Source organism: Antedon mediterranea, chromosome 9, assembly GCF_964355755.1.
Source record: "Antedon mediterranea chromosome 9, ecAntMedi1.1, whole genome shotgun sequence".
NCBI classification, from domain to species: domain Eukaryota; kingdom Metazoa; phylum Echinodermata; class Crinoidea; order Comatulida; family Antedonidae; genus Antedon; species Antedon mediterranea.
This window is the reverse complement of record NC_092678.1, coordinates 21,150,003-21,176,081: the sequence shown is the minus strand read 5'-3', so window position 1 is coordinate 21,176,081 and position 26,079 is coordinate 21,150,003. Positions and strand designations below refer to the sequence as shown.

General features: G+C 30.7%; 1 protein-coding gene across 6 annotated transcripts in view; it reads right to left on the bottom strand.

Moving 5' to 3' along the window:
* The window catches only part of LOC140059608 (membrane-associated guanylate kinase, WW and PDZ domain-containing protein 3-like), a 99,676-nt gene that overhangs the window by 10,902 nt on the left and 62,695 nt on the right, over positions 1–26,079 (bottom strand). For 5 of the 6 annotated variants that reach the window (XM_072105581.1, XM_072105583.1, XM_072105582.1 and 2 more), the window contains 7 exons: positions 20,791–20,840; positions 7,682–7,775; positions 6,694–7,230; positions 5,468–5,856; positions 3,119–3,311; positions 2,139–2,309; positions 649–813 (listed from right to left, as the gene is read on the bottom strand). In XM_072105581.1, the coding sequence (XP_071961682.1) occupies positions 649–813; positions 2,139–2,309; positions 3,119–3,311; positions 5,468–5,856; positions 6,694–7,230; positions 7,682–7,775; positions 20,791–20,840 (1,599 nt within the window). The remainder of the gene's footprint in view (positions 1–648; positions 814–2,138; positions 2,310–3,118; positions 3,312–5,467; positions 5,857–6,693; positions 7,231–7,681; positions 7,776–20,790; positions 20,841–26,079) is intronic. The other variant, XM_072105584.1, reaches the window with a different exon arrangement.

Here is a 26,079-nt window from a genome sequence, read left to right as displayed (position 1 = left end):
GAGGAATGTGGAAAAAAAAGAAAATGGAAAAGTATTCCATCACTTCAGTAGTGTAGCTCTCTGATGTTTCAGCTGCTTTTTCCAGAGTAGTAGAAAAATATGAAATGATGGGAAAAGAGTGGATAGGATAGTGTTAATAAACAGGTAAAAAGATGGAATGATAAGAAATATGGAAAAAGAGTGAATAGGACATACACAAGCAGGAAAAAAGATGGAAAAATATGAAATGATGGATAAGATAGTGATACACAAGCAGGAAAAAAGATGGAAAAATATGAAATGATGGATAGGATAGTGATACACAAGCAGGAAAAAAGATGGAAGGATAAGAAATATGGAAAAAGAGTGAATAGGACATACACAAGCAGGAAAAAAGATGGAAAAATATGAAATGATGGATAGGATAGTGATACACAAGCAGGAAAAAAGATGGAAAAATATGAAATGATGGATAGGATAGTGATACACAAGCAGGAAAAAAGATGGAAAAATATGAAATGATGGATAGGATAGTGATACACAAGCAGGAAAAAAGATGGAAAAATATGAAATGATGGATAGGATAGTAATACACAAGCAGGAAAAAAGATGGAATGATAAGAGAAATTTGGGAAAAGAGTGAAGGAATGAAGACGCATCCATCTTTACCTGGAGATCCGATAGTAAGAGTACAAGTCCTGCCCGTATCCTTCACCATATTGACTATATCTTTGTGGTGCATCGTTGTAATGTCTATGTTATTAACAGCTATAAGCCGATCACCAACACTAAGTTGCCCGCAACGATCCGCAGGACTGCCCTCAATAATACGCCCTGAACACAATCGGTAAAAACACACAGACAACAATCAGTTCAGCAACAAACAAAAAAATTAAAAGACAAAAACAAAACAGTTTTAAATCTTATCAAGTTATCAATTGGCAATTATTAGTAATCAATATTATATTAATTAGCAACATTTTGTTGTTAAAAAGCCATATTCAGTCTTTTTGTATTGACCACACCTGGACATTTATTTTCTATCACTCAAACTGAAAACTGATTATTGCCACTTTTTGACCGTGTGATTGGCAAGTGCAAAAAAAGTAATATAATGTTAATAATAAAATAAACTGTAGATTGCTATATGATAGAAACTCTGGAACAGGCCGGTGATAACGTCATTAATGTCTAATTGGTAGATTATAACTCTAGATATATTATTTTATTGTATAAAAATATACGTATGAACTGTAGGTTATTAATATTTTAAATCATTTTTCCTGAATATGTGAGCATCTTTTTACGCATTTAATATAAAATCTTGTACTGTATATATTTTTTATAGCATAAACCTAATATTAAATTCTTATCAGTTTTAAAGTTATTTCAGTTTAAAATTTAAATTATCAAATATGAAAATATATACACCATAATTCACATAAAACTAACATTAATACATATATAAGAAGCCCTTATTATGGCAACCACAATCAACTCCCAAAAAGCAAAATATGTAGCAAAAATTAATTAAATTCATTTTGAAATATAAAAGAAATGAAAATAAGAATTTGTGAAACTTTTGGCAAATAAAACATAAAAATAGCCAAGACATTTGAAAAAGTACAAAATTGAATTTCCATAGATTCTTAATCATAAACAAAATACAATTTCAGAAAAATGATATAGCCTTTCCCATATCCAAACAAAGTGTTATTGTGTCTTGGGCATTTAAATGATAATGTACAAACAATTTTGGAAAAGCTTGGCTTGATTGGATTAAAAAAAGTTTGATGTGCCTATATATGGTAGTGCTATGCTTAAATATGGTAGTGATATGACATCATCATGTCCATATATGGGCACATCACATTTTTTTGACACATAAAGTTTGATAGTGTAGACAAAGCTTTATATACAGTATATATATTATTATTTAAACTGGGTAGCTTCGTCAGTTAAAGACTGTTCTTCCAGAGGGCCCAGTTATGAGCAGTGGCTGTGTATGTGTACTAGTACGAATGAATAGTGGTATTAGATCAAGATTTGAACTAGGCCTGACCCAAGCAAGTGTGTGGGATTTGTTTAAACTACTATATTGTACACAAATAAACAAGTCAAATTAGAAAATATGCAATATATAGATCACATAACTATACCTATTTTGGATCCAGACTGTAAAGTTGAAGATAAGATAACAAAGCCGAATCCTTCAGTGTCACGCCTACTCAGGTTGATGTCGTAGGGGTAAGTGACATGGGGATCGGATCCCTGAGACGTAGTTGATGGAGGTCTTTTCGTCATAGGACTTCTATCATCTAACGGCGCAGCTAACAAAAACAAGTTGAGATAATGATGAATTATATTATTATAGATAACATTATAGATAAATTGTGTAGATTGAACTCCTTTATTTAAAAAAAAGATGACCACTTACATATGTAAATCATGTGTTTGTTACGGTTATTGGTTAGGCTTATGATACAGGCAAACATGTGACACATAAATGCCACTGTATCACAGCCTTTGTCTATGGGCCTGTTTCTGCTGAGCAAAAACAATCGATTATTAACCGTTTATTTTTTTAATCGATTGTTTTTTGGCAGCAGAAACAACGCAAAATAAAATAACAGATTAAAAATAACCGGTTAAAAACACTCAATCCACTGCGTGTTTTAATCAATTATTTCTTGTTTTAACCGATTATTTCGGAGCAGTTTTGAGCTGCAACACAAATAGCGATTATTGACCCCACTTTGACCTCTAGAGTATGGCAAACTCATTCATGTCACAAAGCATGCTGTCTGATTGCGCGATATCGATGACGATCAGCAAAACAACGATCGCGATGTAGACCGAATAACAATCAAATGTTAAACATTTGAATTTATTATTTTGTGGGGGAGAATTATACCAAGAGACTCCACGATTCTGTGTTACAAGTACACCGTTACATCCCACCAGTCCAGGCTAACGATGTTTTACATGTCCTTTTTTAGACCTGTTGTCTGTTGACTTGTTTCGGTAGAAATATATAGCCTATAGGCCTAGCGGTGACTGGAAAAAATCGATTATTTTGATTTTTTCAGCAGAAACAGACCCTATGATACTGTACCCAGAATCGTATTTCATATCTTACCATTTGCAGGAAGTTTTCTCCTAATACCAAGCGATACTCTTCCGGCAAGTGCGGCATTACCCATTAAGTTCACGACCTTACGATGGGAAGAACCAATCACGGATTGTCCATCAACATATAGTAGCTCATCACCGGTCAACAGTCGTCCATCAAGGTGGGCGGCACTACCGGCGACTATAGCACCAATAGAAACCTATTTTGAAAATAACATATTAACATAGTAATTAAAAGCAACATGCCAAACATAGGAGTTGAGTTTTTTTTTCAATTCAATTCAATAGACATTTATTTACAAAATCTGAATACATACAGTAGGAAAACAAGAAACAGGATTGTACAGAATTATAAAAGTATATCAGAAAATGAAGGCAAAAGCCCTGAAAGATATTTGTAACATCTTGTGTTGGGCGAGCCTTAACACAAATAAAAAAGAAAAGAAATGCATTGAAGAAAATGATAATAAATTTCATAATCTAAAATATGAATAACAGAAAAAAAAAATCTGTTGGTACTGCAGATCGAGACATGACCAATTAATAAATATTTAATAAGTAGAAAAGGTGTATTTTTTTAATTTTGAGAGAAGTTGATAATAATAAGAATATTTAAGTAATTAGAAAACATTTTTTGGAAAAAATCAGGAACATACAACAAACATAATTTTTAGCTTTATAAATTTTTTTTGTAAGAGTTTTTAACTAATTACTTCAAGAAAACATTGTTAATGTTAAGGAATTATTTCTTTTTATTAGTTTTTAATTTTTTAATATATATTTTATTATAATTAAAAAATAAATATAACAGAATCAACAATGAACTTTAATCACAATTGGTTTTCTTAAGATCTTAAACGAGAAAGACGTAAAGTACTTATTTCCTCAGTGACACTTTTAATAGTAAATGATGGTACTCAGCAGATTTTAGCATACTTAAAAATCAAATAACAAATTACATCAAAGAAAATGAACATCATTTTATAATTAAGAGTTTAATTAACAACGCTAAGTGGACATCTTCATTTCCAGTATAATGACAAAATTGGTAAACTATTTTTTTTGGATGTGTTTTCTTCTACAGTAATCTCTAATTACTTTTAAACATATTACTCAAATTTCTTCTGAACTATCGAGTCTCCAAAACAGTGCAACTGCCTAAGGAGGTCGTTTAAATGTTTGACGCATGTGTCTTAATTAACATACTCTCCTTGGAGCATACACACCGAAGTAAGAGAAAATTTTAAATATCTTTAGTCAAGTTAGCTGTTTATGAAACGAAAGCCTGTGGGGCTTTGATTAAGTTTTCAAGATGTTATGTTGATGAACTGTCAATTACATAACTTTTTTTTGAAAGGCTGCTTTTCACATTTCGGAATTTATTTAACATACATTTGTTGGCGTATCTCCATGCATTGAACTACAGTATGCATACCTCTTGGACCAATATCACTAATATCGCTATTAATGTTCGCAATAAACATTTCATTGCAATAAGCGCATCCTTTTAAGTTCCAAACCGTTTGGCAATAACTAAGGAATACGTTCAGCTAATAAATCAACACAACTTGTTTTCCTTCAGCATGCTTTTCACTGACTAGCAGCTGGCAATGCATGCCATCCATTACTTTAAATCGTTTCCATTTTTACATGGCTTTCGGACGATCATTAGTTAATTTGCATTGGATAGATTAATACGAAACAACATGTATGCCATAATTTTTAGCGTTTTACACTATGTGGAACAGCTTTAAGATATGGTGACCTATAACGTTCCATTTTGTTCAAGTTATGCAAAAATAATCTTTAAAATAAATATGTCTTAAAATTCCAATCTAATCAATCAAGTCTGTCAATTTTATTTTTGTATTAGAAAAAAACAGTGTCAAAATGTCAAGTATCGTTTACTAATCAATAAAAAAAAAGAGAAAATTATGAGGCATGAGAATTTAAAAAAAACACATAGCATCATAGTTTGTATAAACTTTCCCAAACGAGGCTTTTCTTGACATCGTAAACGAGACTTTTCTTGACATCGTAAACGAGACTTTTCTTGACATCGTAAATCCAGAGTTTCTAGAAAACCAGATATAGTAGCCTAGCCCGGTATTGGGAGAGTTGACTGTATTAACTTAACTTGACAGTTAATTACACATTTTTTTTCATATTACATGTGGTTTTTTTTTTTATAGAGATCTTTGTTCAATCTACATTTGGGAATAGGAGACTGCCAGCCTCGCACCCACTAAATGAAAATAAATTGCAAATGATAGGGAGAAGTTTTTTTTAATACAATTTTCACCCCTATCTCAGGATCCTAGAACTAGAGGAAATAAAAGATAAACTAGATTGATACCTGTGAGCCCTCTTCATGTCCTCCCACAATCCGGAAGCCAAATCCTTGTTCTTTCCTTTTTAAGAATACTGTTGTTTCCATATAATTGGCTTCATCTCCCATAGGGTCCTGTTCCATCCGAGGTCGTGAAGGTGGTCGCCTATCGTCCATCTCTGGTCGTGAAGGTGGTCGCCTATCGTCCATCTCTGGTCGTGAAGGTGGTCGCCTATCGTCCATCTCTGGTCGTGAAGGTGGTCGCCTATCGTCCATCTCTGGTCTTGAGGCAGGCCGCCTATCGTCCATCTCTGGTCGTGAAGGTGGTCTCCTATCATCGACCTCAGGCCTTGAGGGCGGTCTTCTATCGTCGACCTCAGGCCTTGAGGGCGGTCTTCTATCCATAGTTTCTCCTTCTGCAAAACAATGTTTTCGTTACGGTACATAATTTTTAAATTTTTTTTGTACCAGTCTCATACTTTCTAAAATTTGCTTTATCTGGTTTTATATAAATTATCTGTATACAATTCTTTATGTACACGCACATGTATGTATTTAATTACTGATTTAACGTACAGAATTTTATACAAATATTTTTTAACATAATAACAAAATTAGGCAAACAAATATTTTGTAACATTTGCAGATACAATTAGTTAAAACTTCTATATTTTCGCTTAATTTATTTGTTCCATTAATTATTCCTGTCTACATCAAAAACGTTTGAAATCAAGTTGAATGGCAATTTCAAATGCTCGGAAGTTAATTTACAATAGATGGTCTTACGTGACCTAATAGCTAAAAGCAATATAATTTACTTCAAGAAAATGTTATTGCGAAGAAAACGACATGGAGGCCTGTAATCAGATTACTACATTTAAAAAGTAGTTTATTCATTTCTGTAACAAAATTGCATTATGCCATTTCTAAATATTCACAAAACAGTTTTTTCCACTTTAATTCTTTTACATGCTTATCAATAAAGATCTACAGTAAATAAAATGTGCTGTGTAGTATTATTAAGTTATTGTTGAGAAAAGAAATAAATAATATAAGTCTTGATTTTTGTATAACAAAGTATAGAATGTTACACTTTTGAAATGAATTTCAACATCCCATTGAATTTCTTTGTTGGTCTGCATATTAAATTTGAGCGATTTGGTATTTTTTTACCAATTATACATTAAAATCATCATTTATCTAATTTATTTGAACATTACCATAAAGAATTAAAGAAAAGAAATTTAACTTACTGGAATAAGGAGATTTTGATGGGGATGGAATGCGATCCGGTTTAGGTGTTCTACTCCTCTCATCCTGATACGGAGGCCTAGAAATATACCCATCACCACTTGGCGTCTTCGGCCTACCGTTATACCGTGCATCATATTCTAATGGTGGGGTCTTTCGTGGATAGGCATCATTATATGGTGGCGCACCTCGTGGGTCATCGTACCTTCCATTACCCATCCTGCCTTCTGGATCATACCGATCTCTGGGAGGTGGACCTGTTCTTTCAAGTTCTTGTCTTTCGCGTATTATCCTATCTTCGTGTTCGTCAGGTCGCCTATAATCGTTCATTCGCCCTCTTTCATCATATTGACTCCTCTCAGATTCTCGTCGTTCTTTGTCAGATCTTTCATTTTCAAAGTCTCGTTTTCCAGATCCAGTCGAGATTCGGTCATCCTCTGGATGTCTGTCATTAAGATCTCTTTCAGATGTTTTACGATCGTCTTCTTGGTTTCCAGTCATTGGTCCATTCTGACGATTATATTCATTTCTATATTTACCTGAAAATTGTAACAAAGCATTCGAGGTTAAAGAATAATTTTGAAATGGTTCATAAAGCTTGGTTCCCATTAGCGACGCAACATAACAAAATGCCCTTCCAATAATTGTGTTTTACCCGCTTGCATGAAATCAAACCTGCAATGTTTGCAGCACTGTTGCATTGTCAGTACACACTTGTGGTTATGCAATACAGCATGTTGCGTCAATACGTTGTATTGCGATGCGTTCTAGTATAGTGGGAACCACGCTTTACATCCAAGATTTAAAAATGCAATTTACAAGTACTCAAGACAAAGTAACTAAAATAAATTCCAACAAAATATATAGATCAAAATTGCAATTTTTAAGAGAAAGTAACTTGTACAAAGTAAAGTTAATATATTTGTTTCATTTTCATTCCTGACAATTACTTTTAGTTTCAATCAAGTTTTAAATATTTTTTGTACATACCATCATTTCTTTGTCCAACTATTGGCGATCTGTTGTCATTCGTTAATGAATTTTGATTTCTATCCTGCTTCTTCATGTCTAACGGGCTCGCATTCTGCAAGAGAAAAACACAAACATTTTAAAATAGTATGATGATGAAATCAAAATCCTTAAAATAAAATATGAATTTAGACGACCAGAACAACTTAGGTTTGCTGTGCCTTGAAACCATTAGGAGGGTTAGAATTAATATTAATATTAACATACAAACCTATATACCACACATTTCTATAACATTGAATTGAATTGAATTGAATTGAAATTGAATTGAATTGAATTGAAATTTATATTTATACTGGGTAACCTCTTCAGTCAAAGACTGGTCTCCAGAGGGCCCAGTTGGTGATCAGTGGCTGTGATGTACTATACACCGGGGTAACCCCCTACTCGTCTCGAAAGATGTACTAGGTTCTTTAAAGTGCACACGAGCTAGATGTGTACACTGGACCTACGGTTTATAGTCCTTATCCGAGAAGACTCGTTCTACCACCAGAACCATGGAGCGAGTGAGCCTCGAACCCTTGCCGATGTTATGGCTACGTAATTACGGTTCCACTGTCTTAACCGCTCGGCCACTCACTCACTCATTAAACTTAGTGAATTGTTCCAACAGTCACAGAAAATGAACGGTCTTCAATTTGTTTTACGTTATGCCACATTGTATTGAATAACTGTATTACCTCACATTACATGTCAATCTATAGGACTATAACAGTTGACACAAGACGCGACACAAGTATCTATAGCATTGTATTACTAAAATTAACATTACTTGAAGCAACACTGTATGTTTCAACCTTGACAAACCTCAAATACTCTGTAACCTTGTTTAAAATTGCTACTACAACAAAAACTGCCTCAAACTCGTACAATATTTTCCATTTTACACCGAGTTACGATAAATCATTCCCTATGAAAGAATACGCTACAAACATATATATTAATAACAACACGCTTTGAGTTATTGATTGCAGCAACCTTGCCAATGTTCAATCGTAATGAATATGCAATGACCGTTATTTTAATATTTATATGCTTCCATTAATAATCATGTGACGCGAGTTTAATGATCTTGCAATGTTAATGTAAAAGTGTTTTTGTTTATGCAACCGTTTCCTATGTAACTTGTGACCATGACAACTTTCTTTCTATTTTCTAAATAGATTTGCTTTCGTTTTAGTTAGAATTGATTATTGAGCAAAATAACAAAACAAAAGCAAAAATGTCTTTAGGAGCAGAACATCTTCCTGGTAGGAAAACGTGGGTTGAAATCCTGTTTCTAATTCTATTCATTGACTTAAAATTACTCTTCAAAAATCTATTTCAACCTGTAAAGCTTTGTCTACACTATCAAACTTTATGTGACAAAAAAATGTGATGTGCCGATATTATGGACATGATGATGTCATATCACTACCATACTTGGGAATATCATCATATTTGGAAGAGCTTAAGAATATAGAGATACAAACTCTTCTTTCCTCCACTCACTTTTTCAAACCAATCATCCCCATAAAAAATCCAACTATAAACGTCATATTTTATCCACGAGTTTTAAGACATGCTTCACCGATTTAAACGATTAATTACATCTGCTGATGAATTTATTGGCTAATTTGCATAAACACCTGAGGTGAATTACAACTATAGTAATCATCCAATGACAAATGAACAATACAAAACGAATGACCATCCATCATTTGGTTATATATACTAAGCGTTTCTGACACTTATGTATTAGCAATTGTGTTGAGAAGAATATTTTTACATGTGGAACTAAGAGATCAATATCACCTAATAAAAAATATTCATTTCTATGATGTGATAAGCGTTTAATTTTGACCCAGCTTTTCGTAAGCTCACAGAAAAATAAAAATATTTCTTTCATATAATTTATGTTGAGGAAAGGAAAGAGCTCTTGATATAAAATAAACCTGTTCACACTTTAATTAATCTATATAGCAACTTTAATGCTGTTTCTACTCTAATATGAAAGTCAATTTTACTGCAGTTACTGCAGTAGCTACATTCTTTTTTATGCAATTATTTATTTAGCTTTTTATATAATCATATACACACTGTTGTTGCAATTAAACTTCTACATTGAAACAAATTATTATTGCAGTAAAAACATGTAGTTACTGCAGCAAACTAATTTTGATAAATAGTAATTTATGAACTAAAAAGTCTACACTAACTATTATTACAACATAAATCCCAGAATTACATTTAATTTTAACTATTTAAAACTTAAATTCCTCAAATCAAAACTTGGTTGTATATGAGCAAACTCCATTTCATTATTATTATTTGGCCCTAATAGTAAAAACAACCATTATTTAATATTCATAGTTACAACCAATTATAAAGTACACTAAACTGAACTAACCAACCTGTAATTCATAAAGTCTGCGAAGCAAATTCGTACTAAAATCTGACACAAACATGAAGAAACGAAAGCGTTCACTCCCAAATACAAAGTACAGTAGTTGATAACAGTTATCCGCAATAAAGTTAAATCCAATTTTTTTAAACTAGATCAGAAACACAATTTTTTTTACAACACAGATTTCCTCTGCAAAAAGCTGAACAGCTTCGCGTGAAGTGTGTCTGAGACGGACTTTCAGAAACGTATAATGATGAAAATGAGACTTATCACATTCCTAATCATGCGTAACAAAGACGTGATGTATTTGCACGAGTTTTAACATCTACAAGAGCTTTTAAAAATTATTACACAGGCCATCTACCTTGCTACAAATCATTTTTATTAAAACCGTTAACAATTTATCACATCTGCAACATGTTCGAATATTTTTTTCGTCTGACTTAACCATGATCAGCTTCGATGGCAATCGTCTAAAATGAATGTCATGATGTGTGTGATATTGCATGAATTAATCTTAAACTATAAATAATTATCATGTCTTCTTTACTTATTTAAATTTAATTAACTATATCATTGATAAATTATCCGTTAGTGACCCAAATGAAGAATTAACTGAAAAACCTAGAAATGAAAACTTAGCATTTGCTTAGCCGGTAATAATTATGTCTTTAATTATTTAAATTTAATTAAATGTATCATTGATAAACCCTTTAGAATGAGCTAAATAATGATCCTTAATTGGAGGCATACCTGTTCATGACAAAATAATTACTTACCTTTTGTCTAGCCCGTAATTTCCTTCTATTCTTTTGGCTCATTCTAACAGCAAGTAATATAACTACAATATATATTATCTATGGAACCACAGCACTGATTTGCATAAACACCTGGGTATATTTTGTACTGTACTGTAAATGTACTCATGAATTCAAATGTATGTGTCAAATAGTGTGAAACGCCAATCAAAATTGATGTTGCTTTCTTCTTTATCCTCCCACATCATCTTGTTTCAAATAATAAATTATCGCAAAAATGTAAACATCAAAGATGACTCTTTTGATAATCCAAAAATAATTGGTCCATAAATTAAAGAAAACTGTTAAAAATCATAGTAACTATAGCATATTGTTTAAGTTTTAATCTCAAGAAAATCTTCGCTTTTGTAATCTATCCATCTCTGCAATCCCCAAACAAAAACCAACAAAATACAGTAACTCTTGTAAAGAAATGTCTACAAGTTTAATTCAACAAGCACGTGACCAGGCTACAGGCCAAAAGTTTCTTTCAGACGTCAGCAAGTAAAAAAGTTAATTTGAGATGTGTTGATAAACAAAGTTACGATTGATGAAAGAGAATACTTGGTCTAGAAATTAATATAGCTTAAAGATAATGGTGGATATGCTCCTCCTGTTGCTAGAGTATTGATCGCATTGTAATTTAGATGTTGTATGTTTTGATAAACTTTATTTGAGATTAAGTCATCTTGGACACGTTACCAATTAATGTTTTAAAAATAAACAAATAAATTATAACTTTATGTGTGATTTTATTATATTATTAAAAAGAAATAAATTACAATACACTCCTTTTATGTATTTTTTGGTACCTGTAAGAAATCTTCATGACTTAAACTTTCCTGAAACAGAGAAGAAAGAAACTTAATCTTTATTCCTTTAAAATCCTTAATAAACTTCAGTTTTGGTCTACTTTATCTTGAAGAGTGGTGAAAAACAACAATTTTCTTAACTTACACTGGTAAATGTTCTCTAACTTTGTTTCATCAATTTTTTCACATCCAATCATAAAACCTTTGAAAAAGGGACAGCATTATCCTCTCCTTTCTAAATCAAATGGTACAAACCACAACAAGCAGTTTTATATCCAATATAAGTCTAGATAAACAAATTTATCCTCCCACTTTGAAAGTCAACTTGAAATAAACACTTCTCCAACCTTTCTGAACAATTTATTAATTACTTTTCTGTGATTTTTAAAGTAACTCATCCAGAAAACACTTCTTCAAACCACATCTGGATATCATCAGAAAACCATTGATGCATGGAATCTTCTGAATGGAAAACAAGACATGATTTCAACTTCAAAAATAAGAAAAACTCTCCAATTATCGTCCAAAAGAAGGTTCCACCATTACAATTATATTATGATGCTATTACATCAGATCATTGAGTTTACAGCTATTAATTCTAAGATCTGATAGTGAGATTTGGTTGTTGTTGTTCTCGTGAGAATTCATTACATGCTCATCAATGGGCGTAATGGGTCATTAAGTTTTCCACAGGTCAGCAAGTACAGTAGGTAATAAGATTCTGTTGAAACCTGGGTATTTAAAACAGATGGAAGCTAAGGATGTTTGACAGGAAAAGATGATGAAAAAATCGATGTACTGTCTATCAAATAGTTAATAAGAATGATTGATGGTTGTTCTACTATTTAAATAAAGCGACATAGGTTCTGTTCACACTAGTGTTCAATATTGGTGCATGAACCAAACTAAGCTGGTTTGAATCATATCCTAGTAACAAATATGCATTTTAAAGGCTCGTCTACACTATTACACTTTATTTGACAAAAAATGTGATGTGCCCATATATGGACATGATGATGTCATAATACTACCATATTTGGGAATATCACTACCATATTTGGGAATTTTTTTTGTCAAACTAGTTTGATATTGTAGGCAGTGTCATTGCCTCCAATAAAACTCTCATGCACTGAGGCAGAGAGAGAATCTATTTGAATAAAATGTGATATTTTAGAACACGAAACGGATTAGGGTGCAGGCAAGCAACTGTTATTTTATTTGAAACATATACCTTATAACACTTTTAGAACATATTTAAAATTCCACTATTGACTGAGCCTACATATTTTATTATTTGATATTTTACATATTTCAGGAGTTATGAAAGTATAATAAATGTTGTCCTACTTCTGTTCAATAATATTTATTTATGATATTGATATTTTTAATAAAATTTCAACTCAATCTCTTGTAAAAATGTAATTGGACATAAGATGCCAAAGGTTAATATGTTCAGATGTTATGCAATATTGTTCAATTTCTTATATGGATTCTGTATAAATTTTTTTTTAAAGATTGAAATATATTTTACAATAACATTTAACACAATCTTGTATCGGAAAAGTTAATACAAGTGCTGGCACCTACGGCTGTACAAATTCCTACATAATTTTTAAATAAAATGAATCTTATAAAACAAGAGGTTGTGAAATATGGACAAATTGGATGTCTAGAAATAAAGAGAAATTGTATTGAAATATAATTAGAAGAAATTCATTATTATAGATTAATTTCATTCTTAATATTAAAATAAATTAAAATAAGCTATGGTTAATGATCTTGCACTCTAGTAATCATGATTAAAAATTTATAGAAAAATTAATCGTAAAGTTTTAAAAATTATACAGTACTACGACAGAATGCCAACCATAATGAATAAAGAAGAAATATTGAGTTCTGCATAGATGAGAAATAACAAATATGTTGAATATGTTAGGAAATTAATAAAGAAAATTTAATTTCATATATAGCCGTGAAGGCAAATATCTATCAATTCATTTCAACTATAAATAATTTTTCAGCATTAAAAAACGACAGCCAGGTAGTCTAGGGCGTTTTATTTCTAACTATAAAAAATAAATGGTTTTCTAAATGAATAAACCCCCATTTTCTTGACATTACCCAAGTTGAACAGCATCACGATTTGACATATTGAACGTACGATGTCAATCGGGCAGATGTGTCTTAAAATCGTAAAATTACATAGCATGACTGGAAAATCATTACTGATACATATATAATTTATGTTACTGTATCACAGGCATTCTTCCAAATTAAGTCCTTTCATTTAAAGACAGATAAGATAAGATAAGATAAGATAACTTTTATTGATCCTCAAAAAGGAAATTCATTGCTCGTCATAATAACAAAGAAAACACTATAAAAACAAATATAGCATAAACTCGCTCCAAATAAAGACCATTTTTTATGACCTAACTGTAGATAAAGATAGCTGATCTGAAATAAAGTAGTACCCCTTTTCGACACTCCCATTCAGGAGACACACCCTATTCAGGGGACACACCCTATTCAGAGGACATTCCCCTATTTAGGGGACACAACCTATTCATAATTGTTCTACACTATCTAAATTCATTACTTTAAAAAAGTCAGGTTGAATCTTTAAATACATATTTTTCTTTATACTGTACCATCACTACAAGTTTAATTTTTGAAACTACAAACTGTAGAAAGTAGTACCCCTACTTTGGGACACTCCTATTTAGGGGACACACCCTATTCAGGGGACATACCCTATTCAGGGGACACTCCTATTCAGGGGACACACCCTATTCAGGGGACACTCCTATTCAGGGGACACAGCCAATTCAGGGACACAACCTATTCATAATTGTTCTACACTATCTAAATTCATTACTTTAAAAAAATCAGGTTGAATCTTTTAATAAATATTTTTCTTGATACCACCACTAAGTTTAAATTTTGAAACTACAAATTGTAGAGAAAGTAGTTTACTTACAAGATGCCAAACATTATTTCCTGCACTTTTCCACATTGTACCATGTACAAACAACCAAACATTAATAACACAAAGCTAACCTATGCCAACAACAATTCATAAACTACACCATTAAAGGACATTGTTTAAAAGAAGAAATGAAAATGAAAGTTAATTTACACCAGTAAAAGTATCAACTTTTAATAACAGCAATTAAATGTATGGAAACCTATCACGCCTTAAACGTGTCATAAACAGTTAAAAACAACTTACTTCTTTATTAGTTTCCTCCATGTTAGAATATATTATGAGACGAAGACCGTGCTAAAATCCATTTCATGGTAACTGCCAAACTCGTATAAAAATAAGCTGGTAGTGTTGTCAACAGAACAGAGTAGTGAACTAACTGTTTACAATCATACGTCTTTATACACACATCACACTTTGAATTATTCAAAAGACAACTGAGATATTTTTGTAATGCATGTGATGATTTACATTTGTAATAATCCTTTGGGCAACTATTTTCAAATTGCTCGATTTCTAACAAGAATATATGTATTTATCATTTAAATCTTTATTTTGGGCTAATTAACAATATTTTACTAGTCCACATGTTAGTAACTAGTCCGATTATAAACTATGTTAAAATTATTACCTGTATTGTAGACAGGCCTTAAATTGAATTGATTTAAATTAAGTTAAAAATTAATTAATAGTTTTACTTTCCCAAATACTACTGCTTGCCCAATTTCTAAATGACATCATAGTTCAGAATAAAGATATTTATTTTGTTTCCCAAAATTCAATAAAAGAAATATATAAATGAAACATAACATTTTATTTCTTGCATATATTGCAAAAATCATAATTTTTTGTAATAAAACTAAATTACAGATTGGGTTGTCCTTGAATAAATACTAGTATCCTAAATAGTAATCACACTGACACGTACATTTGCCATAGCGATAATGGTAAGCAATACAAATATAATTTTCAGTCTATAAAGATAATTTGCCAGTAATTATGATTAACATGATGCATAATAAAAACATAATGTATATATTATTATGAATTTCATTTTCTGGTAGTATTTTTTTGTTTTTCTTTCACCCTTTATTTAGACCAACTAAAGTCCAAGTGGAAAATAGTCTAATTTTATTCCTGGTGTGCTTTCATTGGATTGGAAATTTAAATATAAATACATATTGAGATAACATTGAATTAAAAATTATTTGAAAGTTCATTTTGATATCATATGTCATATAATATAATACATATGCTTATTAATTGAATTGTGAATTTTTTTTTTTTTAAATAAGTTATGTGTCATAAACATCTGTTCCTGATGAACGCAGAACACAACATTATATGGAAATGAAAAAGTTCATACTATACAGATTGAGGGCAGTATTGCAATTCTGAGTTACTTCATAGCAGTGTTCAATAGAATAAATAATGAATGCTTTGTATTTGTTGGATAGTGGAGAATATTTCATTTGTTGAACTCATTTATTAATTGTATAATATTTCATTCTCTCCTTTGTATCTTATGTCCCTTTAAAACTAAGTATTTTGAACCAGTGTGTTGCACTGTCCCTTTAAAAAATAAAGTTTGATCTTTAAATGCCCACCTACTGTACTACAGGTAATTGTAAATAGTAGCAATAGACTGCTCTGAAAGTAGGTCAAGTAAAAATAGCATCCTGAAAGACCACTTTACTATAGCCACTTTCGCTACACTTTGGGCATGGAATGTCCATACATCATGACGCATACTAAGAACTACAGACCTCATACAAATTAAATAATTATATATATTTATATAAATGTTTTCAGATTATTCCTTTTCAACCAACCTCTCTAATAACCATTCTAACATTTCACAGTACTTCTAGACAAGAATATTACTAATAGCCCACACAACTTGTTGACTAAAAGGACCTACTCAATTGCTTCGAAAAAAGATTAAAAGATCCTCAAAGATAATTTCTGCATCATATATTAACCACATGTACGTAGTCTTTTCCTTATCGTTCCGATTGAAAACTTGGAAAAGTCTTTGTCTTTTCCGGAAGCAGGAAATGCATTTACAAGGACACCTAAGGAGGAGATCTTCCTACCCCTCAAAATATTATAAAGATAAATATTATTAATATTTTATATATTATATAGTGTTTAAAATTGAAATATAGAATTGATTAATTTTTCAAGTTTTCAAATTTTCCAATAAACACATTCCCATTCAATGTAAATTCTTTCTTTTTTCAAAATATTATGAAGATAAAAATTATATTTTTTATTTTAAGAGTGTTTGACATTGAAATATAGAATAGTTTATAATAGTTTTCATATTTTACAATGAAGATTGTTACTATGATTGTTGTTACAAGTTTTTTCACATCATATCTTTTTCTATTCAATGTAGAATATATTCTTTCTTTTTTCTTGCATATAAATATTTTGAGTATCAATAACAATAAAAAGCTTGGTGATTGCTTTTGTTCTTAAAGCGTTCTTGCCTTTAAAATCAATTTTCTGCTGACAAATACTTCAAAATAATCTCTGTATTGTAAAGAATATTGCCCTTTTAAATTCCTTGATTCTCTCTATTATTAAAGGGTCCAGATTTATTGTAAACAACTGTCTTTAGAATAACAAACTAGAAAAGCAAATGACATCATTTTGAATGAACTTTAAGTAATAAATAAAACCTGGATACTTAATATAAGTCTATTTCTGCTGCAAAACTTTTTAAAATATAAATGTTTATAACGTCCACATTTCTGCGAGGTTTGTATTCCCAAAAAAATTGTTAAAATGAATGGTTTGTTGTCAATGGAAAAATTATCTCAAAATACAATGTGGTCAATGCGGTTAACCATTCAGTTCAAGATGCCACAGAAGTTTCAAGGCGTTTATTCAAAAAGCTGAGCATTATTTGGTGTTGCAGCTAAAAGTTGCACAGAGATAAGCGGTTAAATGGCGTTTTAACACCCAATCAATTGGTGTTCTAATCCAACACCTTAAAAATTATCGTTAAATGTAATTTACTAAACTAAGAAATTGGGGTAAATGCAATCAAGCAGTTATTAATAATGTATTAATATTTGTTTGCTGCAGAAACAGGCCCTATTGTACAACAATATTATGCAGCCTAATATTATTCCTAATAGGAAGTCTATTGTTACAGCCTTAAGCTGGTCCTTCAGAAATAGATACAGTCGAATCAATACACTGTATTATACAATCTCTTGCACCAGTTGCTTTCTGAAAATAACCCCTCCAAGTCATTTTAACCAAATGCAATTAAATCACACTTCCATTCACATCAAAACAAATATCCTACTATAGCAATGAATGCTTTCCGCTAACTATATTCATTGTTGGTTTGTTTTCATAAATATTTTCTTTACCGATTCATTGATTGCAAAGCCAAGCGCTTTTGTCATCAGTAATTGTTGGCGTTTCTTACCAAACATTCTAATATCATAGATAATTGCTGGTTATGTTACTATTATTAAGAATAAGGGACATATGTATTTTTGGAGTTAATAATTAAATATACGCAAAAGAAATGTTAATGAGGGAAATAGTGGAAGTTAATTAAACTAGATTTAAAAGAGGAAAGAGAAAGCTCTCAGCGATAATATTGAAATGAAAAAATAAATATGTAATGACGAAAATGTTATTTAACAACAACAATAATGAGTCATAAATTATTAAGGGAATTATGATTCATACATTCTTATTACTATAATATGAATAAAGAAAATACAATACAAAACAATAACACTACAGTATATTACTAATACTAGTAACATTTTAAGAGCACTACAAATTTACAATATTAGTAAGGCAAAGTTAGTCTTACTGAGAGGATTTACTAGTCATACTGGGAGGGTTACTAGTCATACTGGGAGGATTTACTAGTCATACTGGGAGGATTTACTAGTCATACTGGGAGGATTTACTAGTCATACTGGGAGGATTTACTAGTCATACTGGGAGGGTTACTAGTCATACTGGGAGGGTTACTAGTCATACTGGGAGGGTTACTAGTCATACTGGGAGGGTTACTAGTCCCACAGGGAGGGGGGTTACATAGTCATATTGGGGTGGGGGATGTTACCCCAGTCATATGTTTTTTTTATGTTTACACAATTTTCTTGGGGGGGGGGGGAGGGGAGTTTACGATCAGCTTTACATTCATCTAGCACTAATAATAAAAACAGCATCTTATTATATTAACTACAAATTTATGTCTGGGTTGATGTATCCATGGCAACCAATTATGCAAATATGTTGTAATAAACCTCCTGTCTATTATTATACTACTACAAGATTATTTCTTGCACTATCACATTAATACTACAGTACTATATTAAAGGAGATCTATAAACACATTGTAACATAATGTAATATTATTATTAATAATAATAATAATAAAAGTTGAAAGATGTATGCATAGTTTAATTTGCATATTGTTTTATTATTGAAAAATTTGCATAAATAAAAGTGAGCTATTATTGCTATTTCTATTTGTTATATCATTATGTACATAGGAAATGGTTAACAGGTTGTCTTTTCAAGGTATCAATGAATTGATCGACAATCAATCAATCAAAGAGGACAGAAGTTGGTATTAAATGCTATTTATTTAACTTGGATGGTTTTATATTATCATCAGTCATGAGATGGGAACATTTAATTTATCATTTATACTGGCTGACCAGGATTTTCTTAAGTACTAACCCTACAATTATGCCATATTGCTCTAAACAGCTCAGGTTTTATTTTGTAGGTAACAGCTGATGAATTGGCACATTATAAATGATATCACAGGTCTCAGGTGATATTAATTTCCTCATTTTATTTTGCTCTAAACTCCAGTTCTCCCAACATTTTATAACCTTTAACATTGTTTGTAAATCTCTGTCTACACTATCAAACGAGTTTGACAAAAAAAGTGCGATGTGCTCAAATATGGTAGTGAAATGCACAAATATGGTAGTGATATGACATCATCATGTCCATATATGGGCATATCACATAAAGTTTGATAGTGTAGACAGAGCTTAACCTTTAACATTGTTTGCAAGAATACTAAATTCCACCTGCTTATTCTAGCAAGCTGACAAGAACGAGATCAATAGAAAATATTGATTTTTAATTTAAAGCATTTATATTCTAGATCCTGCCAAACAATGAAGTTGTAGTGCAGTGTCTGTAAAGGTTATTATTAATTAATTTTAATATAGAAAATTAAGTATCTCATTTTAAATTATGTTAATGGTTTATAATATAGTTTAAAATAATGTAACTTATATAATTATATACTCTAATTATTACACGCACGTATTTTTGGATTGAAAATAAAAATGAAAAAAATATTTCACATGCAATTTAGAACAGTTACATAAGGAAATCGTGAGTGAATAATGGCTCAATTTTTCTTAGAACAAGGATTCAATTGGTATTTTTGGTTAAAAACACCAAATCAATTGCATGTTTGAACATTGTTATTGGTTCGGTATTGGGGGAAAAGATGGTGGGCTCAGTTCTTTGATTGACCAAAATATGGTTGTGTAAAAAAAAGAGATTTAAAATGGAAATAGGTTTATTTATTAGGAGGGCAGGGAGGGGAGGAAACAGTGGAGGAAGGGGGAGGGAGGGACACGGTGAGGACCAGACCTAATGTATTACAGTATAATTTGAGTTAGAAATTTTAATTATACTGTATGTTTTATAGCAACTAATATCAGTATATGTTCTCATCTACAAAGAATGTGGCATGCTCAAATTATAGACCATTTTTGGACCAGTGCTTGTCCAAAATTTAGGTAACTTGAACTTGGTCCTAACAAGCCTAGTGCAAAAATGAATAGTACTGTATATGACTGAGTATACTGTAGTCACATGGATATGAAATTTGGAGAAAATTAGGGGTGCAATTATACATGGAATGCATTAGCAATGGAGTAATACCAAAGTCTGTTGTCTGTCTGTTTAGCCAACCTAAATTAGGAGTGGGATTATAATCAAGCATGGAATACTCGGTCATATACAGTATTTCATTGATGAGTGAACAAACAAAGCAAGAAATATGAACTTACCGTTGGTAATTTTCCGAGCATGTTCATGTTCTTGACTGGCTTCAACATACCTGCAGCAAATTTAGAATCCAAAACAATGTTAGGCATTATGGCAACAAGTGGTACACACACAGTATAAAAAGCCAAGAAAAAAAAAACACTCAACAATGAGCTAACATCTCGTAGGTATGATTCGAAACATAAATAAACAATCCCACAGCAACATAACAATTAATGTTTATCTTGTCTGTAATCCTATTTAACGAACATTTTTATTGTTTTGTATCAGAACACTCCCTATGTATATTAAGTTCAACTGCTATATCCTTCAACTTGGAGTTGTAAGCTTGTTTGAAGAGAGAAACAGAAACCATTGAAGCGTGTCCTCTGAGACCCTGATGTCAGACTACCAACGTTTGGTATGCTGAAAATGTCTTGGGTGGTTTAATGGATTATTATAGGAGTTTTCAAACCATCTCACACTAGGTTTGAAAATTGCTGAATGAGGCCTCGAGATTGTTTTGATAGTAAAATATTACTATAGTTTGTCATGCTACTTGTCAATGACAGCATGTTATTATTATGCAAATGAGGCTACTTGTTATTGGTCAATGGAAAGCTAGTGGCATATTTAAATGGCATTGTCAATGACAACATACCAATTATTAATATGAATTTAATTGCTAATGACATTGACATTAAATTGTTTTTTTGTGGATTAGCACTTAAATGTCACGGCCATATGTTTGCAAGAAAATGATACAAGAAATGATTATAATTAATAGTAGCAATAATTATCACATTTATGATAATTTCATACAAATAAACATTTTCAACTAAGTTATAATTAATTTTAATATTTTAGAATTTGTTCAGGATTGATGATCTAAACAATGGTTAAAAGGCTTCTGTCCCTCGATTTTTTTTCCCGATCCTACAGTACTTTTAAGTGAAAGTTGTATTTAGAATAACTTAAGTGCAACACACTCAGTAGAAAGTTTCAAAATAATTTTATTGCCCCAACATAACAAATTTATTTACACACTTTATATTAAAATAGATTTAAAGGGAAACTTAACTATAGATAGGACGGTTTATCCGGAAGGAAGGTACAGGCATGCCTGGCTAAGCATTATCAAAGCAAATAGGAAATTATCAAAATCGTGTTGGTATTGAAAAAAAAACAAACAGATAATGAAGGAAAGAATGATGTGTTATAAACGCCATAAAAATATGATAAGAAATTAAGATTTGTTTTATCGTTTTGCACATTTTAGGGGAAACCAATATTACGCTTGGAGGAAAATGTTACAAGGGGAAAAGCTATTGTTTTTCTTCTTTAAACTTTATCAAAGCATACTTTTAAACTAACAAACTGATGATATAACAATGAAATAGATAATTGTAAAGCTCCTGATAAAAAAAAATCCAAATCCCGGACTTGTTGGTTTTATTTGGCCTTGGCCGGTTTATTTTCGTGTAACTCTCAATCATCCATATTTCCATAATATTAATTCAATTTTCCTTTACCAATAAATTTCTCTGAAAGCCATTCATTATTTTTCCATTTAAGCAAATTTGAAAGTAAATCACATACCAGGAATGTATCTGTTACCATGGCGATTACCCCTAGTGACGTGACATTTTCAAGCAGTTATTTTGGTGTTAAGTGTGATTTATTCGTATGGTTCCACTCCTTTATGTTTTCCCTTAGATGTAGATAAAAATCTAATTTTAAGTTGCCGGAAACACCTTCCTATCTTATGGAACTGTTACATGTTTATGAATCTATGAGAAGTGGTCACTAAACCTATTAATGTTTGGTACAATAAACCCTTAAAAAATATAAACTATTCTTACTGTACCTTGTCTTGTTTTAGCATAAATTTTATTTATTTTTTTCCTAAAAATGTTTGCAATTTTAGATAAAAGTACTGTATTCTTTTAATTTTTGATGTAATTTTAAAAATAAAAAGGAAATACCTAAGAACGAGAATGAAACATTATTATGTCAAACATTTAAATTAAATGATTTACTTTAATTTATGATAATTGCTTATAATTAATATTAATACTGTACATGTGTATGTATAATAGTTTTAATACAGTAAATATAAAGTATAAGTTTCCTATTGTTAATCAGTATCAGTAAAAAATTCTAAAATATTAAAGAAATTTAAATATACATTGTTTATTGGTATAAAGTTAAATGTGATTTATCACCATCCCTCCTCCATTATGTCAAGTTAAATAAATAACAGATTTTATTCCCCAGGGTTGAAACATATGTTTTAATTGTATATATCATAGTAATTTATATTCTGGACTTTATTAATACAAATTTTAAAGTTGTCCTTTAGCAAGCAATGTCTACAAGTTGATCTAAAACAATTTTTACTTGCCCAATATTAATCAAAAGACCACAGGAAGCCTCTAAAAGCTCTGTCTAACACTATCAAACTTTATGTGACAAAAAATGTGATGTGCCTAAATATGGTAGTGATATGCCCAAATATGATAGTGATATGACATCATCATCAGGTGTGCAGGCAAGGTGAAAGGAGAGTGGAATCAGCAGGGAGGAGGAATTGACAGACTCTGCAATTCCAAGGTTTGTTTATGATTGTTTTATGTAAATACATTGTAAATCAAATGAAAATCATTTATCATCATTTAAATGCAGAAAGCATTAAGCTAAAAGGTCTCTATTTTATAGAAACTATGAATTAAATTTTGGATAAAAGTAAATATCTATAAGTTATAACAAAAAAGTCTCTGACTCTGTTTAATAAAAATAATGGTTGAAAAAAAAAAATGTAATGATAAAAAAAAATTTGTTCTAAAAAAAAAAAAAAATCCTAGAGAAATGTTTAAAAAAACCGAATTAAATCAAAATTAAATAAATTACATGGCACACGTTAGATGTCATACGAATAAAGGAATTTCAATTTACACGCGATCTTTACAATCAAGTGTGCAACGACAAATACTAAACTGTTCTAAAAAGATTGGAATGTTTATTCACGTGTATCAAGCCTGAGGACGCAATCGACTTTAAGAAAAGCCTCGTAGGGTATTTTTGTCTGTCGTAACACCTTTAAGTTTACTTTCATAACTAGCTATTGTTGTTTTTCTACAGGGGCCCATGTGTGTTTTATTTTCAGTGTTGCTGAAAAGGGAGTAATTATATAATCTAAACCACTTAAAAGTAGGAAGGAGGTATACCTAATTGAAAACTTTATTTATTTAAACTGGTGTTGGGAAATTGACAGTTGAAATAAGAAATTATGAAATACTGTATAAACTGAAATTGTATATATAACTTTAATTAAATGTTTTCTTGAAACATATAAAAATAATGACAAAAAGCAGGTGGATTGGCTAATGAATCAGAATGAAGGGGGTGGAGAGAGAAATAGTATTATTAATAATGTATTCATCAAATCCTAAAATGCTTTTTTTAATAAGGTAAGTTACTGCACTTTTAATACTAAACTTTTATGTAATATCTGGCTTTTTGTGTGTAATTGTACACACTTTTATTGCAGTTAACTGCCTGATAAAACTTTTAAATAGATTACAATCATACATTATTGCATTAACAAATGTAGATACTGCAGTAACTCCTGCAGTGGAATAATTTAACATGATCTATGAATTTGAACAGATAAAAATCTAACTTCTAACTTTCAGTGGCTTAAGTTGCTATAAAGAATTAGCATTCCTTCCAGTAGGATTAATAATGCACTTTAATATTTAATATGGACCAGGTGCAAAGGTGTGTCATGTCACCTGAGGAATAAACATTACATAAACAAGTTCTATGTACAAGTTTTTGTGTATGTGGAAATAATGCTTAAATAGTAAAGCTTTGTCTACACTATCAAACTTTATATGACAAAACAAGTGTGATGTGCTCAAATATGGTAGTTGTATTTCTAAATATGGTAGCGATATGACATCATCATGTCCATATATGGGCACATCACATTTGTTTGTCAAATAAAGTTTGATAGTGTAGACTAAGCTTTATACTGTTAATATTGATAACATAAAATTACTTAAAGTGTTTTTTAACCTATATTTATTATATGTACATATTATTTTTGTCATTTGTACTTGCTGTATGAATTTAATTCATGTACCTTTTGGGCGAGTAGACGTATACCAAGAGAGGTTTATAATTATTTTAAATGTTAATACTTTGAATGTTTATGATTACATATTTTTTAATAAATAATAGTAAAAGTTGTTTAAATAATGTGTATTGTATTCTTTGTTTTGTTTTATCTCTGTTGGTTGTGAATTAAATACAATTAAAATAATTGTGCTTCATTCAATTTTTGGAGTCTGCAAATACCTGTGTTGATAAAATTCTGCTGTTCTACAATATTTGTCAACAATTAAAATTTGATAAAATTCCATAAATTTTTCAAAACAATGCTATTATTTATTGTTGTATATTAGAAACATTTTTTAAAATAGTATTGAATGAAAATATTGTTCAAGTCTCTGATTTTGTTCAGAGATAAAATCTTAAACTAGACTTCGAAGAAATTAAGAGTCAACCACAAATTAACACCAAACCACAACGGAGGTCATCCAAAATGTAGAAAACAACAATAAAGAAGGATTATAAAGAGATTTGCATTGCTCTACAAAGATCTTAGTGTTGATTGGTTGATCTTGACCTTAAATGACTTGACCTTAAATATCACTTGACCTCAAACTTATTAATACAAAATTGCTTAAAAATTGTTCTCCCTTTCTGTCAACCACGCAACAAGCAAAACACTGTACATGAATTGGAAGAAATGCTTTTTTTCCAACAGTTATAATTTTTTTTGTGGCAATGATAAAGAAATGTTGTCGGTGGGATTGAACCTAGGACACTGGGATTGTCAGGAAGGCTAGCACAAGCATACCACTAAAGTAGAATATCTGAAAATGGGTCAAATTTTTGGTAACTTTCCCAGTTTATTGCTACTTGTTATGTCACCTCCATCGAACATTCTTTAAGGATACAATATTCTTTGACCTATGACCTTATGATGGTATTTTATTGCAAATACTTAAAACACAATGGATGATGTTTATTAACAGTAGCATGAAAGGAGACATTTGGTTGATTTGGCTGTTTGATAAGAATTTTTTTCAATTTTCTTTGTTCTAGTATAACAATATTCCAAAATGATGCATATTGAATGAATGAGTTAATAAATCATAGAGGGCTCCCTTTTATATTTAAATTTTTGCATGAATAGAGTACAATTCCATGTAGACAAGAATGTTTGTGAAATTTTGCATAAA